We start from the raw sequence: 15,336 nt of genomic DNA, 5'->3' as shown, positions 1-15,336 counted from the left end.
GTCTTATATGTAATCATAATGCTTGTGTCTAATTTAAAACAAAAGAGACGGAATTGGGAGGTAGGTTCCTTTCACTAATTTGATATAATATTTGAAAGTGAGTGCAACAGGGGAAATTAACACCATAGAATCAGTTTGAACTAGTTAAAATAAGTTTAATCCATTGAGCTCTAATAAACTACTGGGGTTGTTTCTGCAAAAGGAAAAAAAGAAATAAAAAAGGGAATAAAGTATAACCACTATTAGTGCTCAATGAATGGTTTATTGCCTGCATTACAAACCATGAACTATTCAAACAGGTGTGAAAATAAGAGGGTTTTCTTCAATGATTGCCTAAGTCAGACATGGGACTTGATTCATTCGAAAGAGGAAAATTCATTCGGGTAAACATCGATTTTCGGGTGGAAACAGGCAAGTTACATAGCAGGTGAGGATGATGATTTAAATCCACCTTTTGTGACTTTTGGACTCATGGGCTCCTCGGAACCACCGCTCCCAACTCATATCCACCGGTCCCTGAGTCCTGTACATATATATGTATACATACGAGTTACATGAAGCAGCAGCACCAATGATAACAACTACTCAGATTATGATTTCTTACGTGGGGAGCAAAGGATCGGGTATGGATTCAACGCTTGAAAAGAGTCTGAGGAGGAGCAAATAGAAAAGTTTGGACTGAGTAATTATTAGCAGAGATGATTGTATTGGAGGCAATTAAAATTCGTATGTATTATATATATATATATATATATATATATATATATATAGGCTATATAGCTTACTCTCTGCAAGCTATGGAGGATTCACCAAGCGTTTCAAGCTGTTCCAGCTCTTCCTACAAACAGAGCTTTTCAGCATTCAATATAGATACAGATATATTCTAATGGTTCAACTTTGGATAAAATACCTTGATGACGTCGATCTGATGATGGAGTTGGGATATTGCTGCTGCCATTCGATGCCTCCCAAGGAAATTAATTGGCGGAGAAGATGCTGCCGCTCCTCTTTTTCCTCCTCCTCCTTCTCCCCCTCCCCGTCCTCTAGGAGGAGAAGAAGGCGGCGGAGACGGCGGCGACGATGACGATGAAGGCAATGATGGTTGGGAGTCCATCATTCCGGCTTCGCTTCACGATTCAATCAGCCACCGTATGGGCAAATAATTATTAAAGTAGAGAGATGTTAAAAAGGAGGACATCGTCAAGTGGTCAAAAAGGAAGAAAGGTTTGGGATTGGGCCCAAAGTCAAAACCCAATAAATGAAACCTCCAATATTGCTTTCTCCTTTCACATTTTCATCCACCCAACCACCCAATTAAACTTCAAACCTACCCTGTATGCTTTGATTCAATATTCCTAATCATATATCTGTCTACAAGTTTCCAATCTTTTCCTTCACCCACTTTTTTTTTTTAATTATTATTATTATTATTTTAAATAAATAAATGATCATGGAAATTTTCTTCTTCTTTTTCATACATCCATACAAAACTCTAATTCTAAAACCCTCATTTTTCTCTTTTACCTTTTCTTTGCCCTTTAATTTCTTTTTCTATCATTTTCTCTTACAGGATAATAAAATCCCAAACAATTAATCAACAAAAAAGCATAAAAAAATAAAAAGAAAAATCTGAATATATTTGTGTAACAATATCGAATGATAAATAAATGAGATTAAGATATCATTTTGATACTGTAGATAACTTAATAAATAAAAAAAGGTCTTTTGATTTTTTAGGAGACTTAAATTTTTAAAGTCTAATTAAAGTCATATTTTTTAAATACAATTATTAGTCAAACGAAGCAACGTCTTCTAGATTTTTTTAATTTATATTGGACTGATATATTTAAACACACTTTTAAATAAGGATTTAATTTAATTTAGAGAAAAAGGAAAATTAAAAGGCAACGAGTTTCAAATAATAATGCCTAAACCTTTTTTTTTTTTTTCCATTTTTTGCCACCAAGGCTTTGGGTGCGAGCTCAGGTTAGAAGGCAAAACCCAAGTGAGGCGGCCAGAACCCTATCCGGCTTGGCCCAGTTTAAACCCTAAACCAGCGAAAGGGGAGGAGTTTGTAGTTGTCTCTCAAATTCAGAAATTGCAACGTTGAATGGCAGCACCCAAGTTGAGTTTGTTGGCCTCATTATCACCACCACCCAAATTCCATTTCCACTGGACTCGTATTCTCTGTGGAAGCCCCACCCACTCCTCACTTTTTCTCAGAAATGCTACCACCATCACTAAAATTAACAAGAAGAAGAAGAAGCAGCGCAATGGTAAGGGTGGGATTGTTACTGCCAAGCCAGAATCACTGGCAGAGAAGCTGAAGAAGAGGACCCGTTCCGATAGAGAGTTTGATAAGGAGCAAGCTATGGTCTACGGAGGCACTGCCACCCATGTCCCAGTTATGCTTGGTGAAGTTCTCGAGGTCTTCTCCTCTTTTTCTTCGTCTTCTTCTTCATCCCCGCTGCGTTCCTTCGTCGACTGTACCCTAGGTGCTGCTGGGCATTCTTCCGCTGTGAGTATTTGTTTCTGGCCATAACAACTATCATAGAATGGGAGGAGTTCTGATCTTCGCATTGTCTTTAGAATTTTCATAGCTTTCTGATATGTGTTTTAATTTTTTTTAATAAAATAAAATTAAACAACAGATTATTCAGGCTCATCCTGAATTGGAACTATATGTTGGAATGGATGTTGATCCTATAGCACATGAAAAGGCTCAAGCTCGGATCCGTTCTCTGTGTGGCGATTCTTCTCACTTGAAAGCACATACCTTTATGAGGAATTTCAAAAATATCAAATCCGTGCTTAGAGAGGTTGATGAGGAACTCTTAAGTTCTGGGGTTGATGGGATCTTAATGGACTTGGGAATGTCATCCATGCAGGTTTGCTTTCTAAGCCAATTTTATTGCTGCTTTGTCAAGCTTGTGGCCATTATATCCTTTGGAAGAATACCCCTCCCTCCTTTTTTCAGGATGTGGGGGGAGGATGGGAATTCAATAGGAATGCATTGGAAAATCCCCATATAGTTGCATTAATTAGGCAGGAGAGGTTCCTTTTCAATTAGTGTCCACTTGCTTCAGCTTCGCTCATTTGGACTGTCTAGTTTCTGAATTAGCATTGGGTGATAGTGGCCCTTTTTTTAGCTCCTGACTTTGGTTTTGCACAGGTGAATAATGCTGAAAGAGGGTTCAGTGTGCTTGCTAATGGACCTCTTGATATGCGAATGGATCCTCAAGTAAGAGCTGTTGGCCGTTCTAGAGTTTTTATTAGTGAATGATTTACCCTGTTTATCCTTTTTGAGCAAATATGCTACTATATTACTTTATTGAATTTCATTGGAAAAGTTAATTTCAATTATGTGGGTCAAATGATCATTGTGTGAGAACACAACTTAGCAACTTACTAACATCTGGTTTTGCTTGTTTTTGGTCAAACAATAGAGCTTTAAGTTGTGTTTATTTCAACAATTTCAATATTTTCATGATTTTTGAAATTAACTATGCATGGCATTTATTGGTATGCTGACAGGTATTACAGTTTCTTGGGCTGAATTTTTCTTTATTAATAAATTTTAATGTAGTATTGAAAAGGATTTGTATGAAATTTATACAAAAACAAAAATCATAGGAAACTTCTCCCAAATTTATCCAATAATATTGATTAACTACTCAATCTGTGATGAGGGAACCATAAACTTCTAATCTTTGTCACATCACTCATGTGGTCATTTTAAAATGTGTCAACTACCTACATTGAGGATGATAAGACAAATGTGTAACATACCTGTTCACAGACTCACAACAGGAGTATGCAACAATGGAAGAGAGGACTAGTGGTGGAGCCAGAAAATTAGTTTAGTTGGGGGGAGAGGCACAAAAAGGGTATACATCTCCTTCATCTAGCCTAGTGATAAGCATTTAGACCCTTTCAAATTTCAAAGGGGGAGCACTTGTTCCCCTAGACTTTCCATAGGATCCCTTTTTGGTGTATCACTCTATTACATGGATGTGTCAAACTGATAAGTATCCATGTCTAACTAGTTTTGTTGGATAAAAACTTCAATCTTAAATTAGGATTTGAGATCAATGAAGCTGCACATTTAATAATTCACTTGTGTTCTAATAAGAAAAAAAATAATTCACTTTTGTTCACATCTATGATCTGACACCTAGGCATGCACCTAGTCATCTGTCATCTAGCCAAGCTTGGTAATGTTGTGTTCAGTTCATCTTCAAAAGATGTTTTTACTCATTCTCTTTTTCTTTTGTCTAGAGGTAGTTTTGGTATTGACATTTCTCTTTGTTTAATTTCATTGTTAATATGGCAGTTCCAACTCCTGCTAATATTTTATTGTTTCTTTCTGGCCTTTTACCAGTGTCCTAGGGGTGTGCACCCTCTTTTACATTGGTTCTTGTCAACATACTCTCTTTGTCTATCAAAACAAAGAAAACAGCAGAAATTTTTTTAGCACCTATTTATAGGAATAAGAAAGATAATACTTACTAATTCATCTCTATGATTTTATTATTTCTAATTTAAAAATAAATAAATAAATAAAGGAGATATCTAAAGTCGCATAAATTATTTTGTTATCAGATTCATGAATCATATTGTGAACAACTGTGTGTTCTTGAGGAAACACTTAAATATGAAACTGTGGAAGCTGTCTTTGGGCCACAATGGCTAATAAAAGATTAATAGAAGAAGAAAGCTCTGCATGTGGTGCCCTTAAGTGGTAAAAGGGTTGTGAAGGATTGTTGGGCATACCATGTGATCATCATCACCAACCATTTGTTAAGTTCCTAGAGATTTAATATGGCAAGTTTTAGAAGTAAAATGCTTTACAAGCAAGGAGTTTGTCGGCTAGGGTACTTTTGACATAGGTGGACTGTAAAGTCAACTTTGGAACAAATAGCATAGTTTTTTTTTCTTTTTTTTTCGTTTCTTATTTTTAGGTCTACAAATTGAGTGGATCCATGCTAGAAGAGGTTCAAGGGCGATGCTATATGTTAATGATATTACTCTAATAGATGAAACTGAAGTAAGGATAAATTCTATGTTAGAATTGTGGAGAGGTGCTTTAGAATAGAAAAAAGTTAAAAAATGATCTGAGTAGAACTAACACTGAATATATGGTAATTAATCTCATCAATACTTAAGGCACAGTTGGGGAAGTAATTAATGTTGATTAGAAAGAGATAGCAAAGAGTAATTGTTTTTGTTGTCTAGCTTTAGGCTTGATTTTCTGTAAGACAGTTCATTTGGCAGGATCCTCCTATCCCAACTTAGGGTAGAATATCAGGCACCAAATTTAAACAGTGAACTCATTGTCTTTGAGACAATTTGGTTTTTCGATCAGAAACCACCCAAAAAAACAAATGTTATTCAGCAAAAAAGGACTTTTAAGGAAGGGTGAGAAGTTTCAGCTCAGGGACCAAAGGAAAAGCATGTCATGCTCACTGCAGATAAACGCTCCCATTAAGGAGAATAATAGTGCTCACTTATATGGGGTGGTTTCAGTGTCCCCCTCTTTGATAGATAACATACTCGTTAATTCTATCCCTATATGTTCTCTCATTTATTTATTTGTTTATAAGGGTCAAGTCATTGATTCCAATCTAGAAGTCTCTTAACATAGTCAGTTATTGAAGTCCTATGTCATTGTATGTGAGCCCTCACTTTTGCTTGCTTCAGAATCTTCATTAAATTTCTCTCATTTAACTGATTCAAACAGGCCTGTGACAGGCAAGTCTGACAGCAGAAGACATATTGAATTCTTGGCCTGATACTGAAGTCGGGCGAATCCTGAGGGAGTATGGGGAGGAAAGCAACTGGCGCTCTCTTCAGAACAAGATTGTTAAGGCCCGTCTGTTCGGTGGGTTGCATTCTACTGGTGAATTGGTGGATCTTATTCGCAAGACAACACCCAGAACAAGAGGTGGGTTTCCTCTCTATTGTTTATGTAGCTTTGTCTTGGCTTTTGATTTTCCTTTCTCCTTTTAAAGCGAAGTTACCTTTCTCATGCACAACCAATGTATCCACCTATTACCATGATACTGTTCCCAAATATTTTGCTTTACCATTCTAGGGAGCCTTGGAGCTTTGTAACACTGTATATCCTTGCTTGATGTATAACTTAATTGCAACAGGTGGGAGACAAGGGTGGATAAAGACTGCAACCCGGGTGTTTCAAGCTTTGAGGATAGCTGTTAATGATGAACTCAAGACGCTGGAGGATTCCCTCTATGCTTGTTTCGAATGCCTCACCCCTGGGGGCAGACTTGCTGTCATTTCCTTCCACAGTTTGGAGGACAGGATTGTGAAACAGACTTTTCTGGACATCATCAACAGCAATGGGGAAGATGAGAGTGGAGAAGGGGGTGGGCAAGAGGGATGTGGGAAAGATTTGAGAAACATCAGAAATGACAATGATGAAAAAGAAGCATGGATTAAACAGATGGTACAAGGGTGGAATGGAACAATCCTCACAAAAAGACCGATCACACCATCTGAAGAGGAAGAGAGATTGAATCGTCGGAGCCGGAGCGCTAAGCTCAGGGTGATCCAGAAAGGTTGAGAATCAGATGGGAAGAGCAGAGTAGGTGAAATGCTTACAGATGGGGTCTTGTGGTTCTGGTCATATGATTGATTATTCATTTCACATGTCTCAAAGAACAATTTTCCCACCATTCATTGTCTCCAAATCTTTTAGCAAAATCTGATAAAATAGGAAAATGCTCCGAGTAGTTTTCATACTTAATTTTAAATTCAGATTATTTGTAGGGATAAATGTATAAAGAAATAAGATTCGGTCCAAATAAATAATATATAAGTATTAAGCAATAAGATTATTTTTATTACAATATTAAATCCATATTTATTAATGAATTTACTCGATATTGGTTGTTATGGGATGGTTAGTATTTTGAGAGTTTGATCTTGAGAAGTCTTAAGATTTTGAACCTGGAGGGTTCCTGGGTTAGAAAAAAAAAATTAAAAAGATCTGATTTTATGTATTTATATTTTTATTCCACTGTTTAGATTTTACTATGCATTTTTATTTTATTTTTTTATATTACGGAGTAAAATGAAAAAATAATTGGAGTTTTTTAGAATTATTAAAATTAATATTTTTTTTTTTTTGACATATTCTTCTTATTCTAAACATAAAAACATGGCGAATTTTTTCAAGCATCAGCTTGTAATTTGAAAAAACAAAAATTTATATCAATGTGGTTGGAACTTGAAAGGCAAGAGGGAAATAAAAAAGAGATTTTCGTAGAATGAAATTTTTTTCCAGAATCCAGTCTCTGAAAGTGGATATCCAAACACCATCTAATATAACCGGAGCTCCATCCGATGTGGCGGAAAAGAGACCATAGAAGTTTGATGTTTTGCCTAGAAAAGGCCATCTGGCTATAAAATCCTCCTTGAAGCCGGATAATATACCGGAGGTTTTTTCTATTTTTATTTTTTATTTATTTATATTTGGCATATGTACAATTGATCTGATCATTACCCGATGGCCCGTGGCTTTGTCACCGGACAAGCTTGCCATTTTCCATGGTTTGCGGCGGAAGAGCGGCGGTACCGGCAGTAGGCAGCTCTCTCTGCTTCTGTTTCAATCTCCAGGACGCTTGCGAAAATTCGGTAAATTCAATTTTCAGACACTCATAGTATTTATCTATTGAAAATTATCTCGGAGTTTTTATTTTTTCTGGAATAGTCTGGTTGATTTGTTTGCTTACTAATCATACTGTTTTTCATCAATACTTCTTGTACAAATAAATAAAATGAACAAATCAGACTTGGTGTTGTTGGAATGTAGGTTCAGGGAGTGATAATCTCTGTATAAATGTAGGGTGAAGATGGAAGCTACTGCTACGACTGGGCCTGCATTTCTATCTTTTGCTCTTCCCAAGCTCACCAGGTTGCTTCCTTTCTGTATTCATTTATTGTTCATTGTCTTACTCTGTATAGAAATTGTATCAGTAGAAGAAAGTGCTTGACATCAGGGGAGTTGTTTTGCATATGGGGTTTTAATTTTTGCCATATTTGGTTTTAATTTGCTTTAATTTGTAAGTTTCTTGCTAACCTTAAGCTTCCAGAGCTGCTTGCTGTTCTAACTACCTTATTCTGTTTGTGCTTCATTTTTGGTTTGTTGGGGTGTGTTAAATCAAACATTTTTTCAGGAGGAGAATCCAAGTCATCAAGGTACATAAAGCCAATTTGTCGGATTCAAAGCAAAAGAAAGCTTATTTATTTGCCACAAGGAAGGAAAGAATTGGGTTGCCAAATTATGATGTGGGTTCAGGGGGCAAGACCTTTCACATACGGGAATTTTTGAGTGACCCATCTGGTGTTGAAGCAATCTTGAATGCAAAAGCCTTGAAAAGTTTTCAGTCTCTTGGTTCAGACTTATACAGGTCCTTTACCTCTCTTCTTGTTTACATCCATAGACACAAATATGGTGGTGATATTCTAGTTGGAATTTCAGTTTTTGTTTCTTTAATCTACTTCTTGGGGAAGAAGAGGACCATGGAGGTTTGACAATTAGTACAGCAGTCTATTGCTCTATCAGTAAGCTTGGGTTGCATTTTATGCTCTTGCTTGAAGAATCTCTCTTCCTTTCTTTTACTTCCTTTTTCTGGTATAATAATATTATTTCTTTCTTCTCAAAATACATAAAGAAAGAAACAAAATACATAAATAAATTATTGTTGTTTTTTGACTAGCATTCCTTACAGGTGCACCCTGCCAAGAATTCAACTTCTGAACTTTGAAGTGGTTCCTGTGGTTGACTTACGAGTTACCTCAACAAGTGAAGTTTGTACAGTTGAAATGTTATCATGCACGGTGAGGCCCTATCTGCAAAGTCTTAAAAAAGTAGGCGGTAACAGAAGTATAAACAATTGATGAAATTGATGATCCATGCAAAGCTTTGAGTTTCTTCAATCCTCTTACTGTTTCTGACATTCAGCATTGTTCACATTTTCATGTTTTAGACTAAACAATTGCACCTTTTTCTCTTTCTTTATATTTGTGTGTCTGTTAAGTACTTGCATCATAGCATATAACAAATGATACTTCTAAAAGGGTCTCTGTTCATATTTATCCGTTTCCATTGTGCCTTGCAGTTTGAGGGTTCCGAAATCATGGAACGCCAAAATAAGCATTTTTCAGGTATATTTTCAGATCTACTTGGATGAAGAATCCTCTTTTCAGCTCTAACTCTTCCACTGCAGTTGCTGCTTTTCTTTACTTCAAAACTAGCTGCTTCAGCTTCAACCACTTGAATTTTCAATATTCTATTTTATTTCTTATCAAGCAAATGACATCTTCTGGAAATCCTAACAACTCTTGGTTACTGCTTATTAACTAAACAAGGCACAGATTTCTATTTGGTGAGTGAAATTTGATGTATGGAAAAGGAAATTTTTAGTTAGCTTCAGTTCTACTGATGTAGGGATAAACCGTTTTTTAAATTGGAGTGTCTGAAGAAAATAGACACCTTCAAATCTGTTCGACAACATTTGAACTGTTGGTAACCTCAAATTCTCAGTCAACAAGTTAAAATTTGCATATTATTTACAAGGGATTGACTGAGATGCCATAGTACCTATGGCAAGGTGGATAGCTTTCCCATTGAAATGGGAAGCCCTTTCTAGATCTCTTTGGACCCATATCCATTGGAGTTTCACCATTTAGTTTCTACCTATGAACCCATTCTATGTGCTATATGGTATTTATTTTTATTCTCAAGCAATAGGTGAGTTATGCAAAAGATTTTTACTTGATTTTTGCTTTCTACTTGCAGCATCCATGAGAAATCAAATTACATGGGACACAAATAATTCTGAGCCATTTTTGGATATTGACGTGGAGTTGAATCTCGCTCTTGAGGTTGTTTATATCATCCTTTATATTTTTAAAATTTATTTTTAAGCACTTGTAGGTTGTGGCCTTTTCAAGGCGGCATCCTTCCAGGATGAATATTATTTTGATGCTTTAATTTCAGTAAAAGCCCTTACACAGAGAGAGATGATTAAAATAACATTAACACTACTGAAACATGAAAACTAATATAGGGCCACCTTAATGCAATGGTTTGTAAATGACACGATATGGTTTCACATGTCATTATTCCTCTATCAATAGCTAGATTGCTTGAGGAAGTTTATTCTTGAACTGATGGAAATCCACATTAGAATTTGTATACACTCAAAAATTAATTTGTTATATAGTTTTGACCAATTGAATGATAGAGAAAATTGATATCTTAGAGCCTAGCGTAGCGCATTGTGATGTTATGTTTCAAAACCAGTAATATATCCGCTTCTATGCTCATCTAAGTTCTACCATCCAAATAAAAGTTTAGAATCTTGCTCCAAAAAGCAGGTATAGGAACAGGTATGGGAACATGAAAGGATAAAAATCTAATACTCTGAACGATAGGATGGTAATGGATGAATTTTGGGTCATTGAAATCTTAAGAAATAGATATTTATATCCAAGTATAAGATTATCATATTTAGGTAAATGTAGCTTGGAAAGTCCTTAGCTTTCTTAGATATGAGATCCTATCAAATTTGGGAAATTCTCATACTTAAGCGAGACTTTTTTAATCTCCTATTCCTAGATGATGAAGATAAAAGGAAGTTGGATGACTTATATTTATCTCTTTTTTTTTCTTTTTTTTTTAGATAGATCCAATTTTTATAGGGTTATTTGATTAAAAGGGATAAAATAATGAGACATTTGGTTAAAAGGGCTAAAATACTCTCGAAATTGGAAAAATGTCCAAAGAGGAATGGCACACATATCATCTTTATAGTTATGACAAGTACAAGGAAAATTGAGAATTTGTGGGCATGAGATACCAAAAAGATTTTATATAAGGAAAAAGTTACCATTTTATTCCAAGTGAAACAATTTGTTTATTTTAGACTTTTACTGTCCTCTCGTTATGTATCTTCATGAGCTTGTTTAAGCTTTCAATAGTTTTGACAATTATTACTAGCAATTCAATCATGTAACCACAATGTGCAGATCTACACTAAGCCATTTACTTTGCTGCCGATATCTGCTGTTGAGGGCCCTGGAAATCTGTAAGTAATGCAATGACTAAAGTTAAACAACAGTTTGTCTACTTAGGGATCTATTTACTGATAGTTGCTCAATGATGAATTTTGATATCTGTTGACTTATGTATTTAACCAGCCAAAGTGCTAGGTTCTAGATGCACAGCACAAAGCCATCAGCAGCAAAAAGGTTAAAAAAGGGAGAGGATGACCTTCCAAATGGCTGCAATTATGTAGACTGAGGTTTTCTTGATCAGATCTTCTTTAAAGGGGAAGGGGTGCATTTAGCCCGTTAGTGTTGCAGTACTAGTTAATGAGAATGGCAAAGGTAGGCTTGGAGCTTCCAATGAAATTCGCCAGGGTGATCCTCTTTCCCCATTCTTGTTCGTTATTACAATAGATCTGCTCACTAGGATGATCTCAAGGGCTGAAGAAAGTGGTCTTGTTGTGGGGCCTTTGAGGCTGGGAAGGATAGAGTGACAACCTCTAATTTTGTAGTTTACAGATGACACCATTTTTTTCTATACAATAGATAAAGAGTGAACAATATTAAGCTCATTTGTGAACTTTTTTGGTGTTTGACCTTAAGAAACATAGATAAAAACATGTCAGTGCGCATCAATATTGATCCACCATCATGTTAGAAGATTGGCCTCTTTTCTGGGGTAGCAATTTGTCCCTCTCCCTGTTCAGGCTGAAAACTGAGAGGTAATACCGTAATACTAGAGTCTCTCATTCTTGGGGTCCAGTTGTGGAGAAGATCTCCAAACAACTAAATGGATAGAAGAATGTCTACTTGCTTTTAGAGGGTAAGGTTACTTTGACTCCACGTGCTTAGCACAAATGCCTACCTACTTTCTATTTATCTTTAGTTTTCTGGTGAGGTTGGCCTCTTAAATCAAGAAAACTTAAGAATGTTTCATGTGGTTTAAGATTGACAATGGTTGGAGAGACCACCTACTTGAACAGGAATAGGTTTATAGGCTAAATTTTGAATGAGGTATAGAATTGGGACTCTACTTAACACACACAATTTTCTACTTTACCTACAGTTGAAATTCATGGTACTTTAGCCAATCATATCTTCCATCTCCTAGACTACTACTACTATTATACTAAAGGGGGTAAGCAAAGTCCTTCTTAGAAAGCAATTAACTCCTTCCTTGGTAGATTTGTTGAAGGACTTCTTTCAGAAAATGTTAACAATAGGGCAACTCCATTCAATAGGGAAGGAGGCATGGTATTGGATCCAAAACACCCTAGTCTATCCAGAAAGTGCCTTTGCATTCAATGCCATTGTCTGTACTTAGCATGTCATCGAGTCACCCTAATGTAATGGCTAAGACGATCAATTCCACGATTTACATTCTTCTTATGAGAGTTTCAGATTAAGGGGATGCGAGTCAGCAGTTTTTTATTCTAGTCTAGTTGAAGAGGCCTGATAGCTCTCTTGAGAAAGGGAATTCCAATAGCTCTTAAACTTCAAGCTATCCAGCTTCAAGCTGTGAAAGGGAAATCTGAGCCAAGTTGCATCCTAAAATAAAATCAAATAAGGAAGGGAATTGGCATGAAGTAAAGATGCTCTTGACTCATTGCGCTTACTAAAAACAATCTCTCACTAGTACTCACTCGCCTGGAAGAATTTCAGTGGGAGAAGAAGCAAAAGATTGGGCAGATTTTCTGGATCTGTTGGATGTGGAGAAGGCTTCCATTAGCAAATGGTTATGGTGGTTCCCTAGAGGAAATTGGTCCCTATGGGATCAGGTGATTAAGAATACTAAAGGTTAACACAGTAAGGAGTGGGGTTTCAACAGTGTGGTTAAGGGCTCGAATCAATATCCATGGAAAGTTAATGCTCAGTATTATCAGGACTTCCTTTTGAGGATGGCATCTATTCATTTTCCATCTTGTACTTCTTTGATTCCACTTGCTTAGTACAACTCCCTACCTACTGCCTATCTATCTTTAGAATTCTGATGAGATTGGTGTCTCAAATCAAGATAACTTAAAAAAATTTCCCTTGGTTTGAGATTGTTGAGGGTCGGGTCAAATGGGAATAGGTTTATAGGCTGAAACTTTGAATGTAAGTCTATGATTGTGGGGAATCTTTGTGAGGAATAAAGGTTCTATTAAAAAATGGTTGTAGCAGTTCCCTAACCGAATTAACATAATCATAGACATTTATATCCAATTTATGAATCGCTTTTGGCCTTGGAACTTTTTACTCTGGACTCAATGGCCTCATTGGTGAGGACGGCATGTAAAAATCGTCTCGCTTTCACAAAAATATTTTATACCAACTTTTTTGAGCCTGTTAGCTAAGATCTTAGCCAGTAGCGTATACAGCCTGCCAGCTAAACTGATGGGTTTAAAAGTCTTTAATATCCCCTGCTCCAACTGTTTTTGGAACCAACACAAGAAATGTAGCATTCAAGCTCCTCTCTAAAGTCTCCCAGGTGAATATATCCTTTTCATCAACGCCCATTTGAAAATCACCCATGGAATCACGTTCACCAAAAGAGAATTAGATACCTACTTAAAATTTTTAATGTAATGTTAAATTTGTTATTCTAATTTGCTTTGTCTCTTCTATCTCTCTCTGTCTTCCCTCTTTTTATCTTTATCTGGTATGTTAAATTCAACAAAAATAATATTTATGCTGTCATGTATTTATTTATTGACTTATTTTTCTTCTATGATTATTTTTAAATGTATGGTGTTACACCCATACATTCAAAATTAGGTCATTGCACATGGATTCAGTCCAGGGACTTTGTCATTCCTTATGCTCAGTTTGTTCTACTACATTTTTTTTCAAATCTAAACAGTGAAAAATGTGGTGACATACAGAGTGATGCAAGCGCTACTGGACAGGCTAGTTCCATTGCTTTTGCAGCAATTAATACGAGACTATGACAATTGGGTTCAACAGAAATGTGAATTTTCTTCCTGAATGCGGTTTGATGATACCTGCATGGTCAAGTAAGTTGCTTGATCTCATGGCAGTTTTTGTTTCATTCTCCTTGTTTGTTTTTCTAAATTTACAATGGACGTTGCAGCATGAATTCTGGCCCAATCAGGCTTACCATACACTACCACACAAAGAATAGGCGATGAATATGCTATAGCTCATTAGGGTGCATTTGGTATGTGGGAATAGGACAGGAATGGAGGGAAATCATAATCATGTAGAAAAGAAAAATCAAAGTCCTAGATAAAGTGGGATTTGGTTTCCGTAACAAACACATGAATGAATAAGAAATAGAATTGATTTATCATTCCTCTTCTTTATTCCAGCATTCCAAACATGACCTTATGTAATATCATATCCTCTCATTTCTCAATGTATTACCATTTCAATCAAATGCTGAGAACATATATTAGGATAGGCAAGTATCTATACACTGGACATACTTTTACTGATTAGTAATGATTGGACATAGAGTGTTGTCCTAGATACTATGGCATGGCATCTCCCAATAGGATTGTTGAAGGTTCTATGAATAATAGATAATGGTAAATGTTACAGGTCAGTTCTTGTCCTCATAATGGAAATAGATGAAAATGTATTTTTTATCTCTAAGAAAAATATAGCCTTCAGAAGAGACTGCATCACAGTAACTTCACCCCACTTATATTATGCTCTTGAAATTTCCAGGGTTTTTCATCATTTCGTAACCTTTATGTATGCATTCACAGATGACTTTTACTTCACTAAATGAAGATGGCCTATAGCCATGACAAGTCCTTTGTCTCGCAAAGGATGTGCCTTTTCCCCACAAGTTATTTGATGAAGCTGTGCATCAAAGGAGTGCCATGAGAAGCTATGCGAAGTTCACTTTCGGGTAGTACCACATATTTGGTTTATATATTGATTTACAATTCACATTCTGTGTATTGTTAAGTGAATTTCACTAGTCCTAAGATACTGTGTATTTTTAAGTGAATTTTACAAGTCCTGAGATATTATGATTTAAATAATAATAATAATAATACAAAAAAGAAATGACAGAGATATTTGCTGGCCAGAACAAGAAAACCAATCACAAAGTATTACGTCCCGCTTCCTATATAAGTTCAAGGGGAGGGTCATTTGGAGCAGGTCGTGCTTGCTGTAGCTGCCAAAACTGGCAAGTAAGTAGAACGGTATATTAACCAAAATTGTTTCAACAAAAAGTCACAGTTGGCCCCAGGAAAAGGCATTCCTGTGTTGCCTGACATGTTGGATGGCTGAATATGATGGCATAAT

At 36.1% G+C, this 15,336-nt stretch overlaps 3 protein-coding genes across 7 annotated transcripts; 2 read left to right on the top strand and 1 right to left on the bottom strand.

The window, feature by feature from the left end:
• Positions 1–214: 214 nt before the first annotated feature.
• On the bottom strand, positions 215–1,333 carry LOC100245781 (guanine nucleotide-binding protein subunit gamma 2). 2 transcript variants are annotated; one of them, XM_002281032.5, is made up of 4 exons: positions 911–1,333; positions 786–838; positions 605–649; positions 215–523 (listed from the first exon to the last, which is right to left on the bottom strand). In XM_002281032.5, the coding sequence occupies exons 1-4, from the start codon at positions 1,115–1,117 to the stop codon at positions 442–444; spliced, it is 387 nt and encodes a 128-aa protein (XP_002281068.2). In that variant the 5' UTR covers positions 1,118–1,333; the 3' UTR covers positions 215–441. The 2 variants fall into 2 exon arrangements, with proteins under 2 accessions (XP_002281068.2, XP_010648482.1); XM_010650180.3 differs by lacking the exon at positions 605–649 and having other exon boundaries at positions 911–1,282.
• Positions 1,334–1,931: 598 nt separating this feature from the next.
• LOC100264531 (uncharacterized) lies at positions 1,932–6,869 on the top strand. The gene is made up of 5 exons (XM_002283590.4): positions 1,932–2,518; positions 2,652–2,888; positions 3,173–3,241; positions 5,752–5,944; positions 6,156–6,869. Exons 1-5 carry the CDS (start codon positions 2,111–2,113, stop codon positions 6,581–6,583), a joined length of 1,335 nt encoding a protein of 444 aa, XP_002283626.1. The 5' UTR covers positions 1,932–2,110; the 3' UTR covers positions 6,584–6,869.
• Positions 6,870–7,185: 316 nt separating this feature from the next.
• LOC100250928 (uncharacterized) lies at positions 7,186–15,126 on the top strand. Of its 4 annotated transcripts, none has more exons than XM_010650178.3 (9): positions 7,186–7,656; positions 7,868–7,936; positions 8,199–8,432; positions 8,754–8,862; positions 9,144–9,189; positions 9,824–9,909; positions 11,056–11,114; positions 13,938–14,069; positions 14,787–15,126. In XM_010650178.3, the coding sequence occupies exons 2-8, from the start codon at positions 7,875–7,877 to the stop codon at positions 14,038–14,040; spliced, it is 699 nt and encodes a 232-aa protein (XP_010648480.1). In that variant the 5' UTR covers positions 7,186–7,656; positions 7,868–7,874; the 3' UTR covers positions 14,041–14,069; positions 14,787–15,126. The 4 variants fall into 4 exon arrangements, 3 of the variants coding, with proteins under 3 accessions (XP_010648480.1, XP_010648479.1, XP_019074961.1); XM_010650177.3 differs by having other exon boundaries at positions 7,201–7,656; positions 7,835–7,936; XM_019219416.2 differs by having other exon boundaries at positions 7,205–7,656; positions 7,813–7,936.
• Positions 15,127–15,336: the final 210 nt, after the last annotated feature.

This window comes from Vitis vinifera, chromosome 4 (assembly GCF_030704535.1).
Source record: "Vitis vinifera cultivar Pinot Noir 40024 chromosome 4, ASM3070453v1".
NCBI lineage: Eukaryota > Viridiplantae > Streptophyta > Magnoliopsida > Vitales > Vitaceae > Vitis > Vitis vinifera.
Note: the sequence above shows the minus strand (reverse complement) of the source record. Positions and strands in the feature narration are given on the sequence as shown.

Bases quoted from the DNA above. Each gene is read 5' to 3' on its own strand.
- LOC100245781 (XM_002281032.5), bottom strand. From the start codon at position 1,117: ATGATGGACTCCCAACCATCATTGCCTTCATCGTCATCGTCGCCGCCG. The intron at 650-785 runs GTAAGCTATATA...GCTCCTCCTCAG, and splicing joins TCCTCCATAGCTTGCAGAGA to ACTCTTTTCAAGCGTTGAAT. The intron at 524-604 runs GTAAGAAATCAT...ATATATGTACAG, and splicing joins CCCGATCCTTTGCTCCCCAC to GACTCAGGGACCGGTGGATA.
- LOC100264531 (XM_002283590.4), top strand. From the start codon at position 2,111: ATGGCAGCACCCAAGTTGAGTTTGTTGGCCTCATTATCACCACCACCC. The intron at 3,242-5,751 runs GTAAGAGCTGTT...GGCCTGTGACAG, and splicing joins ATATGCGAATGGATCCTCAA to GCAAGTCTGACAGCAGAAGA. The intron at 5,945-6,155 runs GTGGGTTTCCTC...TAATTGCAACAG, and splicing joins GACAACACCCAGAACAAGAG to GTGGGAGACAAGGGTGGATA.
- LOC100250928 (XM_010650178.3), top strand. From the start codon at position 7,875: ATGGAAGCTACTGCTACGACTGGGCCTGCATTTCTATCTTTTGCTCTT. The intron at 9,910-11,055 runs GTTGTTTATATC...CACAATGTGCAG, and splicing joins AGTTGAATCTCGCTCTTGAG to ATCTACACTAAGCCATTTAC. The intron at 11,115-13,937 runs GTAAGTAATGCA...GGTGACATACAG, and splicing joins GTTGAGGGCCCTGGAAATCT to AGTGATGCAAGCGCTACTGG.